This window comes from Coturnix japonica, chromosome 8 (assembly GCF_001577835.2).
Source record: "Coturnix japonica isolate 7356 chromosome 8, Coturnix japonica 2.1, whole genome shotgun sequence".
NCBI lineage: Eukaryota > Metazoa > Chordata > Aves > Galliformes > Phasianidae > Coturnix > Coturnix japonica.
The window spans coordinates 5,914,769-5,941,680 of record NC_029523.1 but is presented as its reverse complement, the minus strand read 5'-3'; the positions used below and the strand labels follow the sequence as shown (position 1 = coordinate 5,941,680).

Below are 26,912 nucleotides of genomic sequence, written 5' to 3'. Positions count from 1 at the left end.
AGGCATCTTCCCCCACACCTGTTGTGCCCTGTAGGCACAACTAAACTGGGGGCACTGGGGACCAGCATCACCCTGCTCTGATTGCCAGCATTTGCCCTTTTGTTCCCCAAGAAGCTCAGCATTTCCCACTGCTTCTCAAACCCATAGTAGACAGTGAGACTACCTCCCCACCTCAAAGCTGAAGCGTGTCTAACCCTGAAAAATGCACTGTTCCCACTGGAAATGGCAACCACTCTAATGGTTGTCCCTGAGTCTCAGCCTAAATTTATTTGTGGATGGATTATATCCATTTGTTCTTTCGCCAGCATTGACCTTTGGCTTAAATAGCTCTTCTCTTCCCTGTTTCTCATCCTGATGTATTTATAGATGGTGATTGTGGCCATTCCCAGGCTGTGCTCTGGTAGCTCAAGCAAGGTTCATCCAGTTTTCTCCTGCATGACTGCCTCTCCCTCTTTGTTCATCTAGCAGCCCCTCCCCTGCTCCAGCCCAGGCTCAGTTCATCATCCCTGTACACTGGAGACCCAAGTGAGCGATGCGATGCTGACATGTCCTGCTGCATCCATGCACGATGCTGCTGAGACCTCACCATCATGCCTGCAAAGCTTCTCCTCTTTCCCCTCCATCTCCATGCTGGCACCTTCCAGTCACAAAGACCCGAGTTCCTTGCTTTCCTCCAACAAGCACACGACACACCGTGAGAGCCCTAAACCACCACCCAGCCCCATCTTGGTGCTGCTTCCTTCTTACAAGCTCACTTTGCCAACACTACCCCATAGGGAAAGCATTACTACAACAAGCAGCTCTGCACGTTTCCTGCACTTAGAAAACCAGTCCTTGGATGCCAGGTTAGCCCGGCGTGACCTACCTTTGGCAAACCCATGATTCATTTTCCTCTTTCGCCTCCAAAATCTGTTCCGAAATGGCATGCAATTGAGGTCAGGCTCGCAGCCCTATTCCTGCCTGCCTTACTTTTTCCTTCCTCCCCCCGCTTTTAAATATAGGCACTGCATTCACTCTTCCCCAGTCAGCTGGTGCCTCCCCCAACACGCCGGAGCTGTTATAAATATGCAGGACCAGACCTGCCATCTATGTGCCAGCTCCCCCTAAATGCAGAGGGGATGATGCTCTTCGCCAAGCTGGTGGGCACGATGGGTTTCGGCCATGCTCATGTTTCTTGGTCATACTATCCATCCTTTTGTTGCCACTGGGTTCACCAGTAATTTGGGTGAAATGCCCACCTGGTGTGGGGGTCTGTGCCCAAATATCCCCTTGTTCCAGGTTGGATATTAGGAGAAATTTCTTTTCAGAGAGAGTGGTGAGGCGTTGGAATGGGTTGCCCGAGGAAGTGGTGGAGTCACTGTCTCTGGAGGTGCTCAAAAGGGCAGATGTCGCACCGAGTGATGCTTAGTGGGTATGGTGGGAATGGGCGGATGGTTGGACTTGGTTTTTTTCCAACCTTAACAATTCTGTGATTGGCAGAGGTGAGAAACCACTGACTGCTCCTTTGAGCACTCTGCATGAGATCCAAGTTGCTTGAATTCTGGCACTTCCCAACTTCTTTGGTGCAAAGGAATCATTTTCTTTACCAAGTAGCCCCTTTTCCTTTATTTTTGGAGCACCATTCTCTCCTTATTCCCTTCCACAGACAGTAATTCACCACCTTGATGCCTTCACATAGGATTTCCACTTGCTCAGGACCCAGCAGGACATCTCATGTAGGGTCCAGGGAGGCCTCACCATGGGTAGTTCAATCCCCAGACTACACCAAAGCTGCAACTCCTTTAAATGAAGAAACTCCTCCCTGCCTCTGGCCTTGTGCTGGAGATGGGCCCGTTGCTCATACAAAGTCTTTGGGAAACTCAGGAGCTGCCTGATGGCTGGTCTTCCTTCTTCCCTTCACTTTAAGGCAACAACCTTCTCATTATAGAATCACAGAATGATTTAGGTTGGAAAAGACCTTCAAGATCACCAAGGCCAACCATCAGACTGACTCACTGAGCCCCACCACCAACTCATGCCCATTAATGCCACATCCATACCTTTCTTCAATACCTTGAGGGATGGAGACTCCATCACCTCTCTGACAGCCCATTGTGTATCGCTCCATCCTAAAATACCCCCATCCACACTCTTCCTTGGCCGCCTGACCACAATGTGTGTTCACTACCACCTCCAGGAATGCGTGAGACACAGACATACACAAAGCACACCAATAACCCAGGCCAGCTCACCAGCTCAGGCCACCAGAGTGATGGTGCTGGCACCAAAACCCCCACATGGACCGACCCTGTTACTTCGGCAGCTCCTCTATTTCCAAAGGGCATGAAAAGGCACAGGGAGCTGCAAAAGCAGGTCTCACTCAGGGGCCAGAAATCTAAAGAAGTCTAAATATATACTGCCGTCAAATGCAAAGCACAGGCTCGCAGCCCACACATACCCTCCCTCAGCATGGGAAACTTTAGGATTTTTTTTTTTTTTTTTTTGCTGTGCTGGGAAAAAGAAATAATAAAACAACCACAAACTCAGTTTTTTCTACCTAAAAATAAGCAAAAAGTACCTTCTGCCTTTGCAGGGCACCTTTGGATTCCCAATGGTCAATAGAAAGTGCAAAGAAAAGAAGGGTGATGCTGGACAGACAGAGATGGTCCCTGCTCTGAGCAGCAGCACAACCACGTCCCCTCTGTCCAAATCCATCTGCATCAGGAGAGCCTCTGCGATTTCTGCTCTAATCCAGACCCAAATGGCACATAATTAGATTGGGGTAATATTGAGATATTACCATAACCCACTTGCTTAGGGAATAAAGACAGCTTGGGAGCAAGGCCTACAAGCAGATACAGCGAGGCTGTGCACACCATCACCTCCCAGACCCCAATATTGTGGGGTCTGAGGACCAGAGCTGGCACTGTGACTCCCTGGCACAGACCAGTAGGAACAGCATCACAATCCAGCCAAATGCTTTAAAAAAAAGCAAGGAAATTAAAGAACTTTCCCAGCAGATCCCCTGACCTAACCAGCTCCCTCAAGACCTTGACACCCACTGCTGCTCCTCAGCACAGTAACAGATCTCCTTCTTCCCTTTAATAGTTATAATTTGATCTCCTGCGTGCAGGGCCATGCTTCACTCCCCGCCAGCTGTGCCTGGTATCTGTCAGTGACCCCAGTGCTGTACAAGATCTGAATGAAAATGCTTTTCTTCTCCAAATTAGGTTAATGAGGAAATTGGTATATTTCCTTCGCAGAGCAAGGGCTGGGCCCTGGAGGGCTGTATCCTGCCCTGAGTGGGTGCCCAACACTGTGCCCTTAGCACAGTGCAGATCCCAGGGTACCAAGGGTCCCAAAATGGGATGCAGGATGTTTGATGAGGGCTGAGTTGTGTGGGCTTGCATCCTGCTGGGTAGGAACAGGGAGACAGGGAAGAGCTCCCATATATTTCATTTTTCCCATTGTCTAAATGAAGTCTCAATTTCAGACTAAGAAAACAACGCGTTGCTAAAAGCATTATGAAAAATTAAGTGTTTTGAAAGTGCTTGATATGGGTGTGGAAACTGACCTTGGTTCTGTTCTACTCTGATCTGCCAAGAAATCACATCCAGGCTCCCCAGCACTGCATACCTTGGGACATCAATGAGACCTTGTGTGAGTTGCCAGCAAGACCTCCCATGGGACACCAATGAGGCCCTCCATGGGACGCCAATGAAGCCTTCCATGGGATGCCAACAAGACCCTCCATGGGACACTGATGGAATCACAGCCCCTGGGCTTAACAAAGAGGGGCAGAAACCCTCTGTCCTTATAGGGCAGCACTAGAGCATCAGGTTCTGCTCTGTTCCCTTGGCAAGCAGGAGGAGGGTGTAAGCAGGCAGCTCTCAGCAGAGCAAGCCTTCGAAGCTGCAGATCCAGCAGACACAGTTTGTTTCTTGCTGTGTCATTTCAGTGCGCACACATTAAAAAAATAAATAAAATAAAGAGGGAAAAAAAAAAAAAACAAGGGAACAGTTGGCAAGAAGGAGAGGGTCTGGCTTGAAGTGCTAACAAACAGCTGAGCCAAGAGGGAGCGAAAACCAGCACCCTGCCCATGGCTGCTTGGGGTGTATGCAGAAGCATCACTGGGTTCACCTGGCAGTGCTGAATGACCAGGAGCCATTTAGGGGAAAAACAGCACACTTGGTTAAAAGTTTGGATGGTGTTAAGCCCTTCCTCAGCTCCTCTTCCCTGCAAAACCCAGCACTTGGCTCCCTCCAACACATCTCCCTCCACCTTTGCCCACCAGCATCTCTCCCTCCATGGGAATGCATAGGGATAAAGGCACGAGTGATGCTCGGGACCTCAGAGCCAAAGGCACAGCATTGTGACCCCTTGTATTTATCACCCCCAACTCATCCATCATGTCAGCGAGGCGGGTTTTGGGTTTACAGCAAGCAGCTGTGGCCCGTCAGCTCCCTTGATGCCTTACCATGCATTTTTAATTAGCAGCACGGATGCTGCTGTAATGCCTGGGAGGCAAAATGGTTTTACCCATCGCTGCTAACAGCCGTGGCCCTGTGCACAAATCAGGGCTGTGCCAAACCTCCTGCCTTGATACCATCGGGTCTGCCTGCTTCCCACCCCAGCATCAACCCCACACCAAGCAGCTTTCTGCATGATGCCCGGTCCCTATGCCATGCAGCCAACATCCACAGCACACAGTGGGGGGTGACCCATAGCTCTCCAAAAAGGAGTCAAAGCCCTCAAGGGATGGGCAAAGGGAAGGACACCCAATATGTGTCCTCAATATGAGGTATTTTTTGCTGTTTTTTTCCCCCCAATCACACTGTGATTTCTGCATAGCAAGGCGGCATCTCACACAGGCAGGGTGAGGAAAACAAGGTGAGAGAGCTGAGCGCATCCACAGAATAACACACGTGGAGAGCACCACGGGGCTGATTAGCTTTTTCATGATGCTTTCTACATATTCGGAGAGATGCGCTTCTAGACCGAGTGAAATTGGGGAAAAGTGGCTCTTAAAATCACAATCCAGTTACACGGGGGAATATTATAGTAAGCAATTTCTTTGAGAGATTGCTGAAGCATTTTGCCTGCCATCTCCTCTCCTCTGCAAAGCTCCTTGCTAACCCAACAGGGCTCCATTTCTCACTGCTGCACCCAATGGCTGAACCCCCCCAAACCTGCAGGCAGCGAGCATTCCTCAGAGGACCTCAGCCTCATACACATGCTTGCTCACATGTCCTCATTTGTGGTTGCTTTTTTTTCCCCATAAATAAAAGTTCCAAAGCCCATTTTACAGCCCAGAGCCGTGTATCCCCATGAGACGATGGAAGGACAAGAGGCAGCTGAGGGAGAAGTGAATCAGCAGTGATTTGCCACCAAGCCCCAAACCCTCACTCAATTAGCGGCTGAGAAGGTCCCTGATACTTCCATTAAAGGTAAGTAATAGCTGGAACTGTGCGAGGAGCAGGAAAGGGAGGAAAGTGGGAGATCACAGCCATCAGGGATGTGATGACAGAGCACATCTGGCCAGCGATGCCGGGAAGATCACTTGCATCTCAGGCCCTGAGGCATCCCTGAACATCCATAGCAGCTATGGGTCCCACCCAGCTGCCATGGGGACAGAAGGACTCAAACTGGGGTTGTGGGGACACTCAGGAAAGGAACGGGCTAGCCCTGGTTCCCAGCCATCCCAAAGGTAGTTCTGCAAGGGAAAGTCCCTCTTCATGCTGTACACATTTATGTGGTTAAGTCTCTAAGCCCACTGATGCACCAGAAATGCTCTTTATATTCCAGTCTCCCAAGTGGTTCAGTTCTGCCCAGCTTCCCATCAAAGCAACAAGATGCAACACCAACAGTTCCATTGGGATGAGGAAGAACAAAACCTCAGGGCAAGAACCATCATAGAATGATAAAACCACAAGGTTGGAACCATAACGTTGGAAAAGACCACTGAGATCAAGTCCAACCATCAGCCACTCCCCACCACATCCACTGCCCATGTCCCTCAGTGCCACATCTCTATGGTTCCCAAACAACTCCAGGGACAGTGACCCCACCACCTCCCTGAGTAGCCTGTGCCAGTACATCACCACTTTCCAGAGAATAAATGTTTCCTGATGTCCAACCTGACCCTCTCTGGACACAACATGGAGTCATCACCTCTTGTAGGTGAAGCCCTGGCAATGACTGCTCCCCCAGTCTGGGTTTTGGTGGCCCATTTGCCCCCCAGATGCCAACTAGAACCTCTTGCATCACCAAAACAAACAGGATCCCAGATGCTGGCAGCACACAGCCTTCACCCAGCTTACAAAACAGCCTTCCTGTTTGCAGCAAAGCAAATATTGAAGAATGTTTCCCCATTGCGATCCATCCAATCTGCCTCCCGCAGAGCAAAACCACTCTGTAAATCTCCAGGCGTTATGGGAACCAGGGTATAAAAACATTCCTGGTGCAATGACGCCGGAGGCGATGCTGAAATTAGGCTGGGAACAGAACTGGCACGGCTGCTTCCAGTCCATGAAATGAAACCCATCGCCCACAAAGATGCAGCCACATGCTCTTCCCGCTCCATGTCCTGCCCAGTGTTACTGCCCAGAGCTGGGGATGGGATGTCCCCTTGGCCAAGTGGAACATGAAGCACAAATCCCTTTATTTCCCATCTCCTCCCCAAAAGGGATGCACCAATCCCATCTCATTGAATTACAAAATCATTTGAGTTGGAAGGGGACCTTTCAAGGCTATGTGGTCCAATGCCCCTGCCTGGTCTCCACCAATCAGGATCTCAGAATTTGCCAGTCCAATTAAATACCGCCTCTAAAACCCCCATATCCCCACACCCAGCTGCCCCCAAAAGCCCCTGACTCACATTGTACAGAACTGTGGTCCACCCCTCCATGGTGATGCACTGGAAGACGGTCAGCACAGCAAAGAGGATGTTGTCAAACTGCGTGATCCCATCATTGGGACCGATCCACTCCCGACACTCATAGCCTGGCGGACAACCCTGCACCCCGCAGGGGTGGGGAGGGTCCAGCTCCTCCAGCTCACCTGCAAGCACACAATTATATATTATAATTATTATAAATATCCATTGGAATGGGGGTGAGAAATGGGGGAGAACCTGGGGGCAAATGGGCAACCAAGGGATGCTCGCAGTGTACAAAGCAAAATGCAGGTCACAGCCCCTGGTGGTCACTGCATAAGCACGTGGATAGCAGAGCACTGTGCCCAACCCAGGATGCCTCCCTCACCTGAATTGTTTGTGTAGCAGGCTCGGTGCAGTTTCCCACTGTAAAACTCCAGGCCGATGATGGCAAACATGAGGATGGCGAAGAAGAGCAGCAAGCCGATCTGGAGCAGAGGCACCATGGCCTTCATGATGGATTTCAGCACAATCTGAAGGCCTGAAGGAGAAAAGAGGGAGGTCAAATCAGCAGCCCATACCTGGGACACATGCACCCTATAGGCAGTGGGACAGATGGTGCATCCATCGTTTCCTAGCACAACATCCCAAACCAGGCACCCCAGTTCCCTCCACACCAACAGCTAGTGGGGTAGGGGGAACTACCCGGTGCTTGTTGGGTACCCAGGGGAGGGAGGCTCAGCCACAGTAGCAGTCTGGTTTCTTTATTTATCTCCATTCCTGCAGAGGAAATCTTGACCAAAATAAAAGAAATATCCCCTGGAAGGATCCACCCACCACCTCCTGGCCACGGAGCTGAGCCCTGTAGCAGGATGCACCAAAGCTCCACTGGGTCAAAGGAGAGGACATGGCACCAGGGCCAGCAGGGAGCTTTGCCTCTCCTCCCAGTTCCACACCACGTCACCAAAGTGGCATGAGGTCTCCTTGCAACTCAAGGCAGATGGGAAGCAGAGGAGAACTGGGAGCCCCCAACTTACTGGGAATGCCCGAGACGAGCTTCAGAGGCCTGAGCACACGCACGGCCCGCAGGGTGCGCAGGTCCACGTGCGTGTTGAAGTGTGTTCCAGCGGTGGCAAGGATGCTGCAGGTAGACACAAAGAAAGCATGATTACAGCCCCATAGTGCAGGGCTGGGTACTGGGAACCTGCTTCCCATCCAATGAAGCAGTCCCCACCAGCAGGACCCAGTGCGGGTACTCTTGACACCTCCCCAAAGCCCACATGCCACTTGAGGATGGGGCCCGTGGCCAACTCTTGACCCCAATCACACGTGGAGCCATCAGCTGCATCAGCTCCTTCAACATGTGGTGCTTCCTTAGGGAACAAGCCGAAAGCCTCGCAAAAATATACAGTAATGAAAATTTGATGCCCTTGGAAAGCACAGAAAGGACTCCAGAGTTTGCTTTTAAAACAGAAAAAACATCTCTGCAAAACAAACTGGGACAGAGGGGAACCAGTACATTGTGAGACTGGCAGTGCCCAAGGTGCCCATAGTGAGAGGGGACACTGAGAGCACAGAGCACGTCACCAGGGCAGGTGGTCAATCCCATATGGGCTGAGTGAGGAAGAGGATGAGGAGGTAGAACCAGGGATCGGGGGGCAAAGAGTGGAACAGAGGGTGGCAGCAACCTCAGGGATGTTTGCGGCAATCCAAAAAACTGAGGGAAATTGGGTCATTGTTCCACTAATTCATCTAATTACAGGCCAGAGCGGCTCTCTGGTGCACGGAGCAATTAGCACACGTTCCCTGCCATGCTCCCCGAGGTACGTAGGTCCCAGCCCACCCCCAAAAGGCAGATTGGTTTCCTAGGATACCCGGCACCACAACGCAAGCAGGTTGGTACCACCCGCTTCCCAACTCTCCTCTTCCTCCTTACTGGCTTACCAGGCTGCTTGCAGAAGGGGTGGGCAGCAAACCTGTCCCTGCATTACCCCGACAGCACCCACAGCCCCAGTGCACTGAGCTGCTCACCCATGGCACATCCAGCTCTTGCACCCTTGGTGGCACACAGCACCAAGCATCCCCCCAGCTCCCAGCAGTGGTCAGACACCCCAGCTCTCTGGAAGCAAACACAGCGAGGAGCTGAGCACCCGGGCTGCAAAGTCCTCTGCTAACCCAGATTTGTCTGAAGGGCTCAGCCTTGGCGAGGAGCCTCCAGGCAAGGTTCACACGATTTCAGGGCGAGCTTCCACCGCGCTCCAAATTAGCTGCTAAGAATGGGACTCCTCTGTGGCAAGGTGACGTGCTCCTTGTCCTCGCAGGGGGACAAGGGACATCACAAGCTGTGTCATGGAGGGGGTGGGTCAGAAAAATCACCAAGCATAGCAGTGCCACTGCTGATGTTTCTCCTGATCGAAGGTGTCTATGCATCCTTCCTGCTCAGCATCCGCGCAGCCCAGTGCAGGGTCTCAGCTGCATGGGACTAAATTTAGACCATTTGAGGTGCTGGAAAAAGCAAGCAAGCATTCAGGCACGCGAGCCTGGTTTCTGTCTGCTTTCTCCAAGCCTCTAATAAAAGACATTGCCTCTCCCTGATAGCTTCTCCTGTACACCCAAAAACCTCCTGCTCTGGATGTCTCACTCAACATCAGTTAATTGCTCGTTAACCTCTACACGTGCCTTTTTGGTGCCATGACCCACACAGCACGGTGCGACCCACTTCTGCTCCACGTTGTTTTCACCACTTGCTCCTCACCTCCCCAGGCCAAATTGCTCAGGGGAAAACCTGGCTCTGAAACCACACAGTCAGACCCATATCACATTGGTTTTGCAGCCTTCCTTCTCCCTTTTAAAACTGCCACCAGAACATGCAAAGCTTCATCAGCTACAATAAACCAAAGTGAAATTGGAAGCAAGAGTTCAAAGCCAAAAGCGAGGGAGAAAACCATGGCATCACCAAGCCTGCTAAGGGAGCATCGCCCCAGGGTTGGGCAGCAGCAACACCAAGCATCCCACTGGGGATGGGATGGAGTTCAGTGCTTGTGCAGCGCAGCAGCTCTGCTATCTGCAGAACAATTCAAGCCTTCCCCAACACTTACAATATCCACGTCTGATGTACTAATAATTATTCTTTATTTTTAGGCAAGGACCCAAACTAAAATTACATCTCACCATCCAAGTTATCTGAAAAAAGCTGCCAGATTGGGCTATAAAAATCCCAATGATCTCATGCTTTTCATCATATGTACCAGAGAGAAAAAAAAAAAAAAGGAAGAAAAGAAGAAGTGAAGGCGTTTTTATAGGTCACCTAGGCAAAGGGGCGAGCTCTGCTTCTTCGGAAGGAAGGAGGAAGAGAGACTTCAGGTGGAGAAAGGAGCAGAGAGGATCTATTGGAAGGATGCAAATGAGAGAGGAGGCAGGATGGGAAATATATGCTAATCCGCAAAGTATAATTGAATAGCGAGCAATCACCAGCAGACAAAAACACGCTTTGGAGAAAAAAAATATATATATTAGAAAAGAAAATCCAATGCTTTGTGTTTGCAACCTGGGGGGTTATTTTGTATTATTTATCTGCAGCCCCCGGAGCAAGAGATGAGACCCTGAGTGGGGAAACCATCTTCAAACTCAGTGGTGATCAATGTGATGTGCGCTGGGTATGGCACAAGCCATGTCCAATGGTTACAAAGCCATTCTGGTGCACCCAGCTCTGCATCATCACCCTGTTGGAAATATCCTCAATAACCCTAGCATGAACCTCAGCATTGGGGACCACTGGGCCGTGCTTCCTAGCAAGGAGCCCAAGCAAATGCTGACCTCACAGAGCAGCTGAATTAAACATCCCCCAGTGGTTCCACACAAGGGTGGTAGTGAACCGCCAGTGCAGCCAGACAAATCCCAGCTCCAAATCTGGGCCAGGCAGGGTGCTGGCTGGCACATAAATTAATATTTATAATTAAGTGGAAAGGCCCCTCAAGGCCTGAACCGCCACCTGACTCTATGAGGGAGATGAGTGCATAATTAATAGACTGGTCAAACAGCTCACAGGAAGGGACCTGATGGATTTAGCCCATTCTAACCCTTCCTGGCTGGCGAACCGACCCCTCCTCTGCAGAGATCACTGTGATTAGTGCATGTTACACCCAGACAGATGCACTCAGCAGCCCAGCCCTGGGGATGCTGTACAACCTGAAAGCCTCTGTCCTTTTTTTTCCACACTCTTTCTAGGTTTTGGGGCCGCAACACAAGTGTATTGTGAGGCTGCAGAGCTGCAGGTCCCATCTCAGACGGCACCAAAACAGCACTTTGCTCCAGGAAACCCTGAGCTGAAAGTGATGGGAGCATTAGGGTGACCGCTCAGGTTCCCCAGCCATCCCTGGAGCAAGATGGGGGGGATGCCTGTGTTCCCAAACCCACAGCACAGCCCTGCCCCTACACAGGGCCCCCCCAAAGCCCCCTGGCTCTAACGCATCCCTGATGCTTGCAGTCTGCCCTTTGTGCGAGGTGCCGGTGGCAGGCACATCCTGTTGCCATGGCATATGGCCCATGAATCATTCACAGAGCTCGGGAATCAATTATTCATCCAAACGAAAGACCAAACACTTTACTAATTGTCCTGGAAAGGAAGAGCTGGGGACAGGAGATGGGGAATCACTGTGCTGGGGGAATGGCCAAAATCTAAAGGAAAAAAGGGAAGAAGATAACCAAGGCGAGCAGCCTAAAATCCCATTCCCCTGTACAGATAGATGACATCTAAGCCATTCTGCTAACCCATTCTTGTGGTGTTAGGGCTCCTTCCAGTCTGTTCTAAGCTGCTTTTTGATCGTGCTTTTTTATTCCTTACACTAACAGCAGGATCACCCCATGTGCAGGGAGGTGATGCTCCATCACCAGTTCATCCAGCTCCAGCATCTCCCTCCCAGGGCTGCAAGTAAAGAACTGACCATGGCCCTGATCACTGCACCAAGCAGGTCCCAAGCCCAGCTTCAAAGCACACCAGGTGAGCATCCCCAGGGCAACATGCGCCGTCCCCATCTCCACTCTGTTCTGCTCCACAATGCATGAAGGTACTTCATGCACGTTTTCTGAGAAAAATATATTTGGCTGGGGGAGAACGGGCTGTTTTTCAGGCAGCGATGATGATTTAGAAACCACAGGTTACAAATGGAGCGGGTTTACAAATGCGCCTATTAGTTCCCCAGTGGAAGCTTTAGCATTAGGGAGTTTGGGGTGGGCGTTGATTTCCACCGAGATGAAAAATCTGGGTTTATTGACATAAGAAGCAAACACCAGTTGAACCCGCGTTGGTGCCATCCAATCCTGCATGGGGTCCCAGGAGGCCGCTCATGTTTAGCAGCCCATCGTTAGGCTAATTTGTGCCTGCTGCCCACAGGCACCCCAACACAGCACCTGGGCCACAGTGCCACCCTCATAAAGCACCTCCCTGATTTACGTGGCTAAATGAATGCTAAAAGAAAGAGCACCACATGTCACCAGCAACAGTGGTACATCGGGATGCACACCACTGCCATGGACATTGTGCATCACCATCCCAAAGCACTCGGTGCATCCTGAGGACACTCACAACACCCCAATGCACCCCAGGCATCTCCATGCATCCCTTAGAACATTCATTCTCCCCAGCCCAAAGACATCTGGCCAGACCTATCCATCAAGTCTTAGTCCACAGCTGCGCTCACGAGGCCGCTGCGGCGCTCCGACGTTGCCACCCTCCCATCACAGCACGTGCCCCTCCCACGGCTGCCTGCGAGCCGCTTTGCAGCCCGGCACCGCTCGCTGCAGAAAGCCACTGATAACACAGAACACTCAACACACACGCGCTGGTTTATCTGGCAGGGAGGCAAGCTGTCACTGTCACACGCAACTCTCAGAGCGAGAGCTGCACGGGCAGTTCTGGGAGGGGTTTCCATCTGTCTGAGCCAAAAGCAGGATGTAAGAGGGCACGGCGGTGAAGCGGACTCTGCATGTCCCATAATGCTGGGGGCTGGCACCCTGTGGGCACAACAGCAGCCCTGCACGGCCGCTCGCTCCATTGGCACAGGGCCCAGTGCAGGCAGGAGCCGGCGATGCCAGCGTGTGAGTAATTGCTGAGCGCTGACTCAGCACGGGCTGGGCTGCAGCCGGCTCACCCCGATCCGCCCGAGAGGCTCACGGTGGAGCTCCCAGCTCAAACGTGGCATTTCCCCTTGGCTGAGCCCCAAAGGATGCTCAGGCCAGCCGGCAGCCCATGGGCATTTCCAGCCATTCACCAGTCCCTGCATCACCCCAGAGATGCCACCAGGACGACCCATCCTTCCAACCAGGGCGTCTCCAACAAGCACACTCCTCACCCATGCCATGCCACTGTGGGCACACAATGCCCATCGCCACGTCCCAAGCAGCAGGTTCACTGTCCCCCTTCCTCCAACAAACTGATGCCACATCCCACGTATGCCAACCATACCAGGAGATGGGACTGTAGCCAACAGCTCTACAGGGATCCCAGATACCTGAGGTTCCCATGCCTCAGTTTCCCTGAGCTGCTTCTGCTCAAGCCAATAGCCACCATCAGTCAGTGCAAGCCCAACGAACGACACCTGCTCACTTCTTTTTGCGTCACCAGCGCAGCTCATCGTATCCCAAGCAAGACTTGAATCTGGGCCACGACCCCAGCAGGTGACACAAGCAGTGACAACCAGCACCTAGCGCAGCTCATGCATCACCACCCCCAGCACGGATCCCACATGCTGAGCCAGTATCACCTGGAGCTGCAGCCCCCCTCAAGTTTCATGTCACCACCAGGACAAGCCCTGTGCCCACACATCGGTGTCCCCTGACTCACCCACTGAGGACCACGATGAAGTCCATGACGTTCCAGCCATTGCGCAGGTATGAGCCCTTGTGGAAAACAAAGCCCAGAGCCACAATCTTAATCCCAGCCTCAAAGCAGAAAATCCCAATGAAGTATGGCTCCGTCTTCTCCTGCAGAGAGGAATCAGGGGCACAGTGAGAGGGCACAGTGCACACATCACCAAGCATTTCACATGAGAGCAGATTCACCTTGCAGCAACCCCATCCCATATCCCATCCCGGCTTCCTCATCTGGGAGCTTCCCCAGCCCTTCCTCAGACAGCATCAGTTTGAAGACAAGAAATGCAGAGCTGTGACTTACTTCTGTGCCATTTCTTAGGGTCTTTAAAACTTCCTGGACCCACCTTCCACCTCCTGACCCACCACCCCAAAATGAGCTCAAATCATCTGGTAGAAAAGGGGCCCCGACAAGGATGCTCACCAGTCTCCGTGACATTGGTGTCTTGTCGTCCTCCGGGAGGTGCTGCTCCAGGGCCAGCACGATGCAGTTGGCAATGATGGTTGCCAGGATCATATACTCGAAGGGAGTGGGAGAAGTCAAGGAGCAGAGAAGAGGGATGGAGCCACCAGCCCCCCAGCCTCCCCACAGATACCCCATTTTCCCCTATAGCTTTGCTGGGATGGCACCTGCAGTGGGTGCCCAGGGGATAGATGTGAGCATGGAGGTGGGTAGTTGAGCTGTGACCAGGCTGGGCTTCATCTGAGAAAGAGTCTGGGGTTGTGCACTGTCGGGGGTTGTGCATTGTAGAGCCAGGCATGACACCAAGCTGAGCACTTGCCATGGAAACTCCCGTCTTGGCCACCCATCACAGAGGAAAAGAAGGGCAGAATCACAGCAGGGAAGCACCCAGACCAAATCCTTGTGGTTTCCATCAGTGGCCACCCACCAACCACCAAGCACCTCGTGCACCTTGCCAAAACCCTGCGGCCACATCACTACTGTCACGGCCCTGTCCAGGAGAGCTGCCATGGGCAGGCAGCCCGGCTCAGTGGAGCTGGGATGTGTTTAGGGATAGAAGCCAGAGCAGCTTCAGCCAAAACATTTGAAAGGCCACTCAGGGAAATTAATGGCTGATAAGTTAAAAACACACCAGGGGAGCTCTCTGCAGCACGCAGGTTCCATGCAGAGCATCCAGAGCATCTCCCCACATTCGGCCAGCACTGAAAAACTTTCCCCTCAAGGCTTCCTTCCAGCAAGGATTCTATTGCCTTCTTTCTTTACTCCCTACCCACAAACGTCAGCTAACACAGAGGATGCAGCACTCGACCACAAGCCTATTTGGTGTCTGTTGTTTCATTTTCCTGAAAGTCTGTGATCAGTTAACACAGAGCTTTGGAGGGGCAGCTGCAGTGTGGGTCCCCTGGCACTGTCAAGCCAAGAAGGGAGGGAACAGCATGGTCAGCCCCTAAGAACACCCTGAGCTCCTCAGCAAAGGCATTTACCACCTCTGCCTCCTCCCTGCTGCAGTGCCCTCACCTACTGGGGAACCAAGTGTCCTCCCAGCTCAGGGCAGGGTGGTGCTCTCACAGCCTTTCCTCTCTCATTAGGTGTCTAATTGCCGACCTCCCAGCCCCCCAGATCTCAGCACTGCGTTCACCTCCCTGAGAGGCTGGTAATGAAAACCCATCTCTCTTCAGCCTTCTCCTCCTCCTTCGTCTGGCTTCTCCGGGCAGATCATTAGGGAGCCGACAAAAATAGGTTTTCTTATTGATTTATCTCCTTTCCCCATGCCCTCGCCCCTGAGCAGCTGACTGGTTTCCTTAGCAAGTCTGCTAATCCCCAGGCACACCTGAAGCCCGGTTCCCATCCAGGGTGGAGAAAAGGGTGCCTGATGCCACAGCGTCCCCAAGCAACATCCCCATGACCATCACTGTGCAGGCAGATGTGTGATGGTGATGGAGAAGCCAAACTTGCCTGTATTCCCCACCCAGGAGATATTGCTCACGAGGAGAGCACAAAGATGGATTTGCAATGCTGGTGGCCCAGTGATGTGACCTGGCCAAGCAGTTGGACCTCACCAAGTGGATGGATGAATCCATCTATGGATCCGGGTGAGGTGTGGGAGCTGCAGGGAGCCCTCCTCACCCCCTTGCCCAGCAGGAACCTCCCCCAGCTTTCAGGCATGAAGGAGCAGAAGAAAAAGGCAGAAGCCACCTGGGTATCTCCAAAGGGCAGGAGTGATTCCACCCTGCTCCAGCATCTCCTACAAATGGCAGTCTCCATTCTCCACCCAGGACCTGCTGCACTGCAGGCTTTTCCACGCTCCCCACGTGTGTATGTGATGGATCTTCACATCCTACACCCCTGGGCTTGCTGCTCCCAAGCCACCATCCACACACAAACACAGCCCTTCCCCTGCCCCATATGCCCATCTCTCGGTCCTCAGCAGGAAAGCAGGAGGCACCCAGACAGAGCAATGACCACAAAGTGCTCCTCGTTCAGCACTGGGTCTCCCAGCCCTCTCTCCTTTTTTTTTTCCTATTCACCCCCTCCTTTCTTTTTCTTTTTTTTTTTTTTCTCAAACAAAAAAGAACGGCATCATGTGATTCTCCTGCCTTAACATCAGTTTTTTAACTTTGGCTGCCAAGGCAACAGGATGCAACTTGGCATCACCATGACAACAGCTGCCTCTGTTTAAATTCACCATCTGACAGGCAGCCTCTCTCTCCCCGGCTGTCAGAGAGATGGCCCTGCCATTACACCTACTCGCCCCTCCCCAAAGAAAACATTTTAAGCAATCCGATGAATGAAGGGCACAGAAAGCAGCCTGGGTTGGTGGAGGGGAGATGTTCCCGAGTAGCACAGCATGGCGATGCTCTTCCAAAGAGGCTGCGGTGTCCCCAGGTGACACTCATTGCCCGGGTGGGGGACACCCACTCACCCCAAATCACTGCCACGTGAGGTGCACCAAAGCATGGATCCCTCATGGGATGAGGCAGCAATGGGCCATCAGCAACACGGCCATCAGTGCAGTGGAAAGCCATGGGCACGGGGAGGTCACCTGGGATGATGCTTTGGGGATGGTGTGCTGGGGATGAGCCGGCAGCACCCCGTGTCATCTGGTTCTTCTGGGGAGGGAGAGGATCGTGTCAAATGCGATTAAGTGGATGAAGGACGGAGCAGATAGAGCGGAGTTGCAGCCCATCTCGTGCACTAACTGAATTGCAGCTTTCCAGGCAGAGAACAAATGAAATCAGGGCTCAAGACCTGGCCATCAGTGGGAGAAGCGAGGCTGTGCTTCAGGAGGAGGGGAGAAGCAAAGGGAAGAGGAGACGTTCCTGCAGCCGAGCCAGAGGCTGCCTCGTGTTTGGAGCACCAAGACCCAAAAAGAGCAGCTCCAGAAGAGGTAGCAGAGCTCTCAGCAAAGGCTCTCCCCGTGAAGCCGAATCCCAAGCCCTGTTCCTTGTGTTTCTCCTCCTTCCCCTCCATGCATCATCCCTATTTACACTGGGAAGCCAAACTGCAGAGGCTGCTGGTTATAATTATGCAGTTACCCAGCAGATATCCAGGCCTGAATCACCCGTTATTTTTAGCCCTATTACCTAGTCAACTGGAGCTGGGTGAAGAAGAGCCTCCACCCTCCCCTCACCCCATCCCAGCCCCCTCTGGCCCACGAGCCCAGCACTCTCAGGTACAATGCTGGGCAGCGGGCTGCAGCCAGGTGCTCACATCTCATGGCCCTGCTGCACCACTTCCAAGAGGAGAGCACCATTCTTGGCCAACGTCACCACAGCCACACTGCTTCCATCCAAGGAGACCTCACTACAAGGTTAGCACAGCCCAAAGATGCTAGCACGGCATTTGGGACATCCTGGTGTAGCACAAGTTGAGGTGGCACCAAGCTCCTCTCCACCAAACAAAGCTCAGCCTCATGCAAGTCTTACAAGAGGTCGTTCCACTTGACCCAGCATATACAACAAGCATCCAAAGGTCCCTATTTTCCAGCCCATCTCACAGTGGGCACAAACCCGTCACCAAAAAGCTTTGCCTGCAGCCAAGCCCTGAAAAGCTCAGTGCACAACAAGCCCTGGGGTGGGCGAGTTTCCTGGAAAGAGATGGCAGCCACGCATGGCACCGCAACCAAGATGCAGCTCCCACTCCACACACCTGCCTAGGAACGTGCCCCTTCTTTGGGGAGGAAAAAAATTAGTATAGATTAACAAACGAACCCACCTCCCTCCTGCAATGCAAGTCCTAGGGAGGAATAACATCATAGGGTTGCTGCAGCACGGTTGGCCATGCACCAACCAGCGGGTGAGCACCGCACTGCTGTGGGACCCCAGCCCATAGCCCGGCTCAGAGGGACAGCCAAGCAGCAAGAGCCCTCCCACATCATGCTGGGAAAGCACATGAATTATTTGGCATATTCTGGAAAACAAGAGCCAGCGGCCCAGAGAGCACCCTGCAGTGCTCCGAGTGCAGCTGCTGCCTTGCTGATGCTCTGCACCCAGCACAGGGCTGGGCATGGCATGGCAGGGATTCAACAAAGCTGCCCCCATCCCACAGTGCCCTGAACTCCTATGGCACAGCTGGACCCCCAGCAGGCCCAGGGAGTGAACCCAGAGGCTGCAGTGCATCAATACACAGGGTTATGCCCCCAGCAAGGCTCAGCATGGGGTGACAGACCCACAGGCGTCCCCAGGGCACCTGTTGCAGTGAGTCACCCCATATCTGCTGGGCACCTCCATCCCAAGGAGCCAGCAAGTTACCCAACAAGTTGCAGGGAGAGGAAGCGATGATGAGAGCTGCACATAATCACCACTGCAGAGAGCGCTACGGGGAGGGTCCTGGAGCCAAAGCGTGGCCGTGGGGAAGTTAGTGGGTTTGGGAGGGGAACGGGGTGCTGGGCAGAGGTGTGATGGAGAGGGACATGCAGCAGGGCTGGGGACCAAGCACAATTCCCAGGGCGCCTGCAGGGAAGGTGGGAGGGGAAAGAGATGCACGAGGGGTGCAAAAGGATGGGGGAGCAGAGAAAGGAGTGGGAGATTCATGCCCTCCGCTCGGTGTATTCCTGGGGCGATCCCTGGAGCAGACACAGCAGGAGTCAGAGGGAGTCAGCACCTCTGTGCAGCACAGGGAGGGGGCACCCCACTTCCAGAGGGTGGGATGGGGCTGCGGAGTAAGGGCAGCCATGCTCGTGCCCAGTGTGCCAGGCTGCGGGGGGGGGGGCTGTCCCCAGTGGGATGGGGGCTCTGGGTAGGGAAGCAGAACCCCCACCAGCCACACGCATCCTAAAGCCAAAAATGGATCAGTGAGCCCCTGGGCAGCATAGGGGTGATCCAAAGCCTCAGGAGGGGCTGGGGTCAGCTGGGAGGGGGAAAGGGGCTCTGTTCCCCCTGTGTGATGGAGTGATGGGGGGGCAGCAGCAATAGGGTGAGGAGAGCATCCCCGAGGACGGAGCCAGGGCACCCATCTCCACACGCCAAAGGAGAGCAGAAGGCAGGCGCTTACCTGCCGGCTGCTTCTGCACACGTGTCCTGTGCAGCCACCAAGGCAAATCCGGGCACGGGGAGCAAGGGGGGGCTCGCAGGGGGGTGCAGAAAGGATATGGCCAGTCGATGAGCTTCTTGGCGTATTTCCTGACTATGTTATCTTCCCCAAAGAGGAACAACGATCTGTTGACTGTGAAGCAGTTCTGTTTAACAGGGATGGGGTTGTAGAGAGCCATAGTCCGGGCTCGCTGCGCTTTGGTTTGCTTGAAGGCTCCCGGGGACCCTCCCGCCGGAGCAGCGGCTCCTTGCCGGCTGCGGTTCTGCTCGGAGCCCCCATCCCCGGAGCCCAGCCTGCCAGCCACCGCCTCCCCGAAGCGAGCCATCCTGCAAGAAAGCGCACAGGTGAGCCGAGCGGCACCGCCGAGGTGGCGGGGGGGGGGGGAGAACAAGGGGGGGCTGCGGGGCTCCTTCCTCCTCCTCCTCTTCTCCGGTGATGCTCATCCCCGTCGCTCCCGCATCCCTCCGGGAGAGCATCGCGGAGAGGGAGCGGCACAACGCGGGGGGGGGTATCAGCCCCATCCTTTCCCCCACCGCCCCCAGATCCAAACCTTTGGGACCCCCAAGCCCAACCCAGGGGGGCTCGGAGCCCTTCCACCCAGCCCCACCGCAACCCCACCGCCGTTCGGTACAGCACCCAGCACAGCGCAGGGGGAGGCCGGCGAACAGGTTGCAGCGCGATCCAGCCTAGTTGAAGCCAAGTGGCCAACTTCCTCCCGCCGCCTCCATCTTCTGCAGCTCCCCCGGGAGCCCCCCGGCCCCGCTGCAGGCCCCGCTGCAGCCGAGGGATGGACGTCGGCTTTCTGCAGGAAAACGGGGCCGCGGAACCCGAGGCTGCCGCGCCTCTGCAGCTCGGGACTGGCTGCCTTTAATGAAGTCGGCTGCAACACACACGGGCGGGCGCGCACACACGCGCACGCACGCCGGGCTCGCTCGCTCGCTCCATCCAGTGCATTCTTTTGGCAAGCGACGAGCTGCTTGCTGCAAAGGGAAGGCAGCGGCGAGGGGAGGGTCTGCAGGGAACAAAGGCGACGCGGAGCCCCCCCCCCCACCCCTCGCTGCAAGGAGCACTCCATGCCCGCAAAGGGGTTTTCGGCACGCGGGGTCTCTCGGGTGAGTGGGGCCGCAGCCAGCGGGGCACTGGGGCTCTGCTATCCCCCCCACTTGTCTATGGGATTGGTGCACAGGCACTGGGGCAGCCCCCAGCTATCCCATCCCATGGGGTCGGAGCGTGTCCCCATATCCACCTGATATCCCCATATCCATTAGCCTCCAGCCTAACGGCTCACAACTGTGCATCCTCAGCATTACTAGTGGGTCCGTGGGTTCTCCGTGCCCTTGGCCCCTCTGTGCCCACAGGATCAGCACCCACCCTACAGCCCTGCGGTGCCCCACACCCCATCCATGCTCTTCCCCCAGCACCGCTGACCTGCTTTGCAAAACACAGCAGCAGGCACCTGATCCCCGTCCCACGCGTTTGCTGTGTAGCAACTTAGGGTAAAACCTTAATAAAACAGAATCAAATAAAACCCTTAATCAGGGAGGTCATTAACTCATCTGGACAAGGTCTGCTCTCCCTGTGCATCCCCTCCTCCACCCACGAGGGTGGCTTTTTGATCCAGGTTGTCACAATGTATTACTGGAAGGAGAAGAATCAGACCCACCCTAGCAGGACAAAAGGAGCATTTAGCATTTTAAAGGTTGTGGAATGGCTGCCCCGACCTCAGCCAGACACCAGGACACCCATCTGCTGCACCCATCCACAGCTCTCCTCTATAGGCCATGTAACAGGTGGGGGGGGGTTAGCCAGCCCCCAGCTATGCCACCAGCACAGCACCCAGCCGGTGTCCCCCTACCAACATGCAGGGCTTTAATTCACCAGCCACCCTAACAGCCCCCCTAACCAAACCGGTGAGGATCTGCAAGCCGTTCCCATTACCACCTCCTCACTGCCACTGGAGCAGTGCTGCTCATCCCACCTCTCAACCACTGCTCATTAAGTTCAGGGTTAATCACTCGAGCCGGAGTGACCCTGGGTCCTCAAGCATCCTCCCATCCCCATCAGGCGTTCCCCAATGCCCATCTCCAGCTGGTACCCAAGGGTGGGAGTGGGAAAGGCCAGACACCAGCAGCACTGCCCAGCCCATATATGCACCTCGCTGCCTTCCTCCTGGCCCCACGAGCAGCTGCACCCCTTACCTGGATGCCCTGTACCCAGGCCTTGCTCTCCACTCTGCTCTGTATTCGCTGCAGCAGAGCAGAGCACAGGACGACCCCGCTGGGAGCTTCTCTCCTGTTCAGATGGTGCTAAAGGATGGGATATTTATGAGAAAGCAGCTCCTTAAGAGAAGATTGAAAGCAAAAGAAGTCCTGGCAGTGCCAAGAGCTGCAGACTCTGCTTCCCAGGATGTTTATTGCCGCTCTCGGCTTGACCCTCACCCCAGCACGCTGGGATCTGTGAGTCAGGGAGAAGCGAGGCTGATGCCTACATGATTCAACACGGCACGGGGACCGGGAGCCAGCTCTGTGCTGGGCTGCCTCGAGTTGCAAGCGAAGGAAAACCAACACAGGGCAGCGAGGTGATGGGGTGGGAAGGAGCGGGGCTCGCAGCTGTAGGACAACAGCAAAACGCGAACCTCCTCCTCCCTGCTTTCCCCATCACATCAGCATCAGGAGGTGCACGCAGCCCATTCCCCTGGCGGAGGCCGGTGCCCCCCAGGCTGCAGCGTGCGGTGCGGTGATCTCGGAGCTCCGCTCCGGCATTGCCATCTAGCGGCTGCTGGCCGCTCTCCGCCCGCAGAGCGATGCGATACGAGCATGCGGTGCTCCGCCCGGCGTCGGGCTGCGGGAGGAAAGTTGCGTGGAACCGTAGGATTGTTAGGGATGGAAAAGACCTCTGAGAACCCCCAGGTCCAACCTCAGCCCGTCCCACCCCTGGCCGTGCCCAGGGTCACATCCCTATTGCACACACTCTGCTTTGGCAGGTCTCCTATTAGAAAGAGGCTCCGTGATTTCATTATCTATCTTTATAGATAAGGCTTTTACTAAGCACGGAGGGGAGGGGAATAGGATCAAATGAACCATCTCTGTTGCTCTGGCCAAATTTCAAACTGGGACTGGGTGGCTCTGACTCAGAAGCATGTTTTTAACCATGCAGGAATGGAAGGGTTTTTTTCCAAGAACAGATTAATTACCTGCAGGATTAGGAAGAGACATCTCTCCCTTTGCCAGAGCCTGCCCAGCCCTGCAGCCCCATGGCTGGACACAGCCCCATCTCAGCACTCCACCACCACCCCCTAACCTTACCACAAGCATTCCCCTAATACCACCCAGCCCAGAGCATCCCCAGCCCTGTCTGTAAGAACATCTGACAGCTGATGAGCAAAATGCAGCACGGACACACTGGTACAGCATGGCACCAGTCCTGCTTGAGGTGCCTGGGGTGCATAAATGCCCCCAAACAACCTCTGATTTACCTCCTGAAATCACCATAGGGTACAAATACAACACCGAGCCTTCAGGTCAACTGCACCCCACACTGCACTGCGGTGGGACTGGAGCATCCCATCCATCAGATCCACCAACAGAGGATGCTGTGTGTCCAACAGCAAGCTGAAAGAGAAGAGGTTTAAAGCCAACCAAATAACAGCTCTGGACCTGAGCACTTATGGGGATGCAGAAGCTGTGAGGTGCTTCAGGGGCTTGGTCTCACCCAGCCGTCAGCAACACGCTGCCTTGGGTCACGAGGCTTCGCAGCTTGGCTGAAGAGCCCTGAAATAATTCCTCATTAATAAATTGCCTGGAGTGTCCTGCTGCTTTATTTAGCCTGGCAAGTCAGGCTCTAATTGGCATTCACAGCTCTGGCTGCTCCAGACAGGCACACTGCAATCCCCACACCCAGAGAACTGCTGCCCACCTGCTTTTCCATTAGGTCTAAAGGAATTCCCAACCCATTTCCATCCCCAAAACCCCTCTGCATGACCCCTCCCCTTAGCCAAGAGCAGCCTGTACCAGCCAGTGAGCTCTGAAGCCAAGCCCTTCTCAGCTGGGTCCAGTTTGGAGCATCACATTTCCAGAGAGGCTGGTTGGGGAATGGGGAGGGAGGGATCAGAGGGAAAATAATATTAAGGAGATTGAATATATGATATGGCCATGCTGAGGGATGGGTGTGGGTAGCATAAGGAAGGGGAGCTAGAAGAAGGAGGGAGGGAAAGAACCTCCTCCTGCCCCCAGAAAGGCAGGTGTGTGCTGGGCTCCCCATGCACAGGGAATATCCTTGGATCCCATCAGGCAAACACCACGAGTGGGATGGCTGAGAAGCCTCCTGCAAATCATGGAATCACTGAGTATCCCAAATTGGAAGCAACCCATAAGCATCACCCAGCCCAACTCCTATCTGAGCACTACACCACCCATAAAATCAAACCATCAGCAGCCCAGCTATATGCATGAAACTGGGACAGAAAGCCCAGCTCCATCCCTAAAGCAACAAGACAGGGTAGCTTTGGTAAGATCCCATTGCTTGGATAGGAGCCAGGAGAAGGTGGAACTGCTGGTATCCTCCAGCAGCAAACACCTCAGGCATTGGGAAGGATGAGCTGAAGAACTGCAACCCACACGAGAGAGCTGAAGGTGGCCAGAAAGCAGGATGGCATTCACAGCAACGTGGAAGTGCAGTTCCATGCAGGAACAGGAGAGGCTTCGCAGCGCTGCCTGCACACACTCCGACAGGGAATTCCTGCAGGGTGTGCCCAAAGCCAGGCTCAGAGCCATGCAGGGAGGATGCAGCGGCGTTGCCAGGACACCGGGTTCATCCCGGGTCAGAGAACAGCCCCCGGCCCCACTGTGTGCCCATAAAGGCTGGGGGACACTCCTGGGAGGGATGCGGGGCTCATCTGCTGCTGGAGGCTGAATTACCATAACGAGAGCCATATGGCATTGCCCCAGGCAATGAGACAGCGCATCCACGGCTCATTCTGCTGCCTGCATTGCTGCTCTTGCGGGGTAAAACAGGCAGGGAGAGTCATCCTATAGCCATTCCAATGCACCTCAAGTCATCCTATGGTAGGAATACTGCTGGTGCCCCAGGTGTGCCCACAGCCCTCCATCACCGCAGCCAGTGAACCCCAGGTGGTGCCAAACGGGGCCCTTTGTCTCCTTCAGCACCAAGGAAGAAAAAAAATGGGAAAAGAAGTGGGTTTTGTTGGTAATCTGGGATGCAGAGTGTGCATCTCAGATTGTCGAGATGTAAAGAGCCACCGAGAGCTGCTAGCAACAGCCTGCGCCTTTTCACAGCTTCTTCTGTTCTATTTGTCCCATGGAAAATGCACAAACCCAGAGCTACAGCCATGGAGAAACACTCAGAGGTTTCCACGTTTGCTTACTTGAGACAAAACAGAGGGAAGAAGGGCAGAGCACCAGGCTGGGGCTCTGGACAATGGGAGCTGGTAACTGACTTGGGCTCATGTCCCTCGTGACAGAGCAAAAGGGGAGGAAGCACCATAAATGACAGACTCATAGCCTCACAGAATCATAGACCCATAGAACGGTTGGGTCAGAAGGGACCCCAAAGACCCCCAGCAACACCCCTGCCATAGGGTTTTTATCCTAATACACCTGAGACGCCAAGCCAGATCTTGCAGATGACCCCAGAGCAACCCACTGCACACCCCACTGCAAATTCAATCTCAGAGAAAGCGCATCACTACAAAGAGAATTATAGATAAGGAAGTCGATTTGATTTTCCTCCTCCCCTACATGCCATCCATCTAGTTTCAGCCAAGAGCCGCAGCACCTGGGCACATCCCCACAGTTCAGCCATGGATCCATGACCCGCAGGGCATTCTGTGCATCCCCAGAGCACAAAACAAAGTGAGAACCCACCCCCAGGAGTCTGTGCAAGGGCAGCCCCTGTGCCAAAGGGCTCCGGGTTCCCCTCCCTGCACAGTGATGGATCTGCAGCCATCCCCATCCAGGCGGTTAATTAGCGAGCAGCCCTTGCAGCAACTCATGCCGCCAGCCGACAATTAACGAGGCCATCCCTCTGCTTCCTGCCTGCCCATGATTTATTCATCTGGCAGCTCCAGCAGGGCACGGGGGATAATGAGGCAGCGCTCTCACGGAGCCCATATGTCTGTGGGTCACCTCTGACAGTGTCTAACCAAACAGTGCCAGCCCCAAGAGAGGGCACAGCTGGATGGCAGTGGGGCAAGGTGCCACGCAGCAGCCACTCTCGTGGTTCTGCTAGGCAGACACAAGTGAGGACACCCTATGATTTCAGTGCAGCACCACATTACCTCTCCATCTCCAAGAAAGCACCCTAGAAGCTGAGCCCGGTGACACCGACTGCTCTTTGGGGTGACACAAAGCACTCTAGGTTTGTGCTGTGACCACTTCTCCCACCCCGACAGCCCCATCCCCCTACTTACTCCCACTCCTTCCTCCTTGCCTGCGGCGTGCTCTGCATCTTGTGTGCCTCGTGTGCCTTGATGATGTCCCTCTGCTCGATCAGCCCTCCCCGACGGCGCTTGATGACATCGGGGCTGATGGGGACGTAGGTGCCAAGCCCAAGGTCCAAGGTGCTGCCACTGTCACCGTCGGCATCTCGGGGTTGGTAGAGGGCATCAAAGCTGGCTGCACGTGAGACCAGCACCTCAGCCAGGCTCTGGGGCTCCAGCAGGTTGCAGGACTGGGTGCTGTGCATCAGGGCGAGTCGGTGTTCACGCCACATCTCCTCCTCGGGCAGAGCCAGTGCGTAGTGGGGGGATGCAGCCGGCTCAGCCGCCCTGCCCGGGGCGCTGACGGAGCACGTGCTGAGACCCAGCATCCTGGGAGTGGGCACAGCTCATCACTCTGCAAGGCACAAAGACAGCAGAGGATCAGAGGCATTGAACCCCACAATTCCCTCCCTTCCTCTATGCAAGTCTCGTTTCTCCTGGGCAAAAACACAGCAGAATCAGCTAAGCTGGGTTGGGACCCAACTCCTAACCAACTTCAGGTATGCTCCTAGTCTGACTGCTCTGGTTTATCACTGCTGCTCCACATCCCCACTTCCCTCCAGAGCATCTCTTTGGGTACTGGAAAGGAACTAGGGCAGGTGGCTTTCTTGCACACAACCAAACAAGCCAGGGTTGCAGCAGAGCCAGTCCCAAATGAGAGGGATGTGAGCAGAGGCCCCATGCTTGCTTAATCCATGCACACAATGAGCTCAAGGGATGCGTTCTGTGCCCTGGCCGCTCCTGAGGCTTGGAGGAGAGTGAAAAAGATCAAGCAGAGCCATCAAATTAAACACCGAGGAAGTCGGAAGAAATAAATAGAAATAATTAGCTGTGCCTTCGCCTGGCAAACAGGGCTCACGCTGCCAGGGGAACGAGCCCCGTTCCCTTCGGAGAAGTGACAAGCAGAGACGGGAGGATGCCAGAACATTTTGTTAAGGAGAGCTGACGAGGCTGCGCGCTAACGAGGACGCAGCGCCGAGCATCTGACAGCCGGCAACCACGGGAAGGTGGTCCCTGCTCCAGCCTGCAGCTCCCCTGAAACAAACCCACTTTGTTTTGACACAGAATCGGCTCATGGGAAAAGAAACGCGCTCGTTCACGTGGCTTCTGATTGTGTCGTTGCAGCCCTGCTTCCCACCAGCCCGTGTCTGGATCTGAAAAGGGGGAAATCCCCCCTGCAACTCGCCACCAGTGGGTTAAAA

General features: G+C 54.3%; 1 protein-coding gene and 1 long non-coding RNA gene across 11 annotated transcripts in view; one reads left to right on the top strand and one right to left on the bottom strand.

Moving 5' to 3' along the window:
* Window positions 1-26,912, bottom strand: part of CACNA1E (calcium voltage-gated channel subunit alpha1 E) — an 80,672-nt gene that overhangs the window by 45,165 nt on the left and 8,595 nt on the right. For 8 of the 10 annotated variants that reach the window (XM_015869768.2, XM_015869770.2, XM_015869769.2 and 5 more), the window contains exons 2-8: window positions 25,642-26,065; window positions 19,274-19,540; window positions 14,145-14,250; window positions 13,695-13,834; window positions 7,891-7,994; window positions 7,242-7,394; window positions 6,857-7,038 (exon numbers count right to left, since the gene is read on the bottom strand). In XM_015869768.2, coding sequence (XP_015725254.1) covers window positions 6,857-7,038; window positions 7,242-7,394; window positions 7,891-7,994; window positions 13,695-13,834; window positions 14,145-14,250; window positions 19,274-19,540; window positions 25,642-26,039 — 1,350 coding nt within the window. In that variant the 5' untranslated portion in view covers window positions 26,040-26,065. Of the gene's footprint in view, window positions 1-6,856; window positions 7,039-7,241; window positions 7,395-7,890; window positions 7,995-13,694; window positions 13,835-14,144; window positions 14,251-19,273; window positions 19,541-25,641; window positions 26,066-26,912 lie in introns of those variants that run through there. The other 2 variants (XM_015869767.2, XM_032446145.1) reach the window with 1 other exon arrangement.
* Window positions 8,711-10,122, top strand: LOC107317273. The gene is made up of 2 exons (XR_001556785.2): window positions 8,711-8,748; window positions 9,995-10,122. It is a non-coding gene; the product is annotated as an uncharacterized LOC107317273 (long non-coding RNA).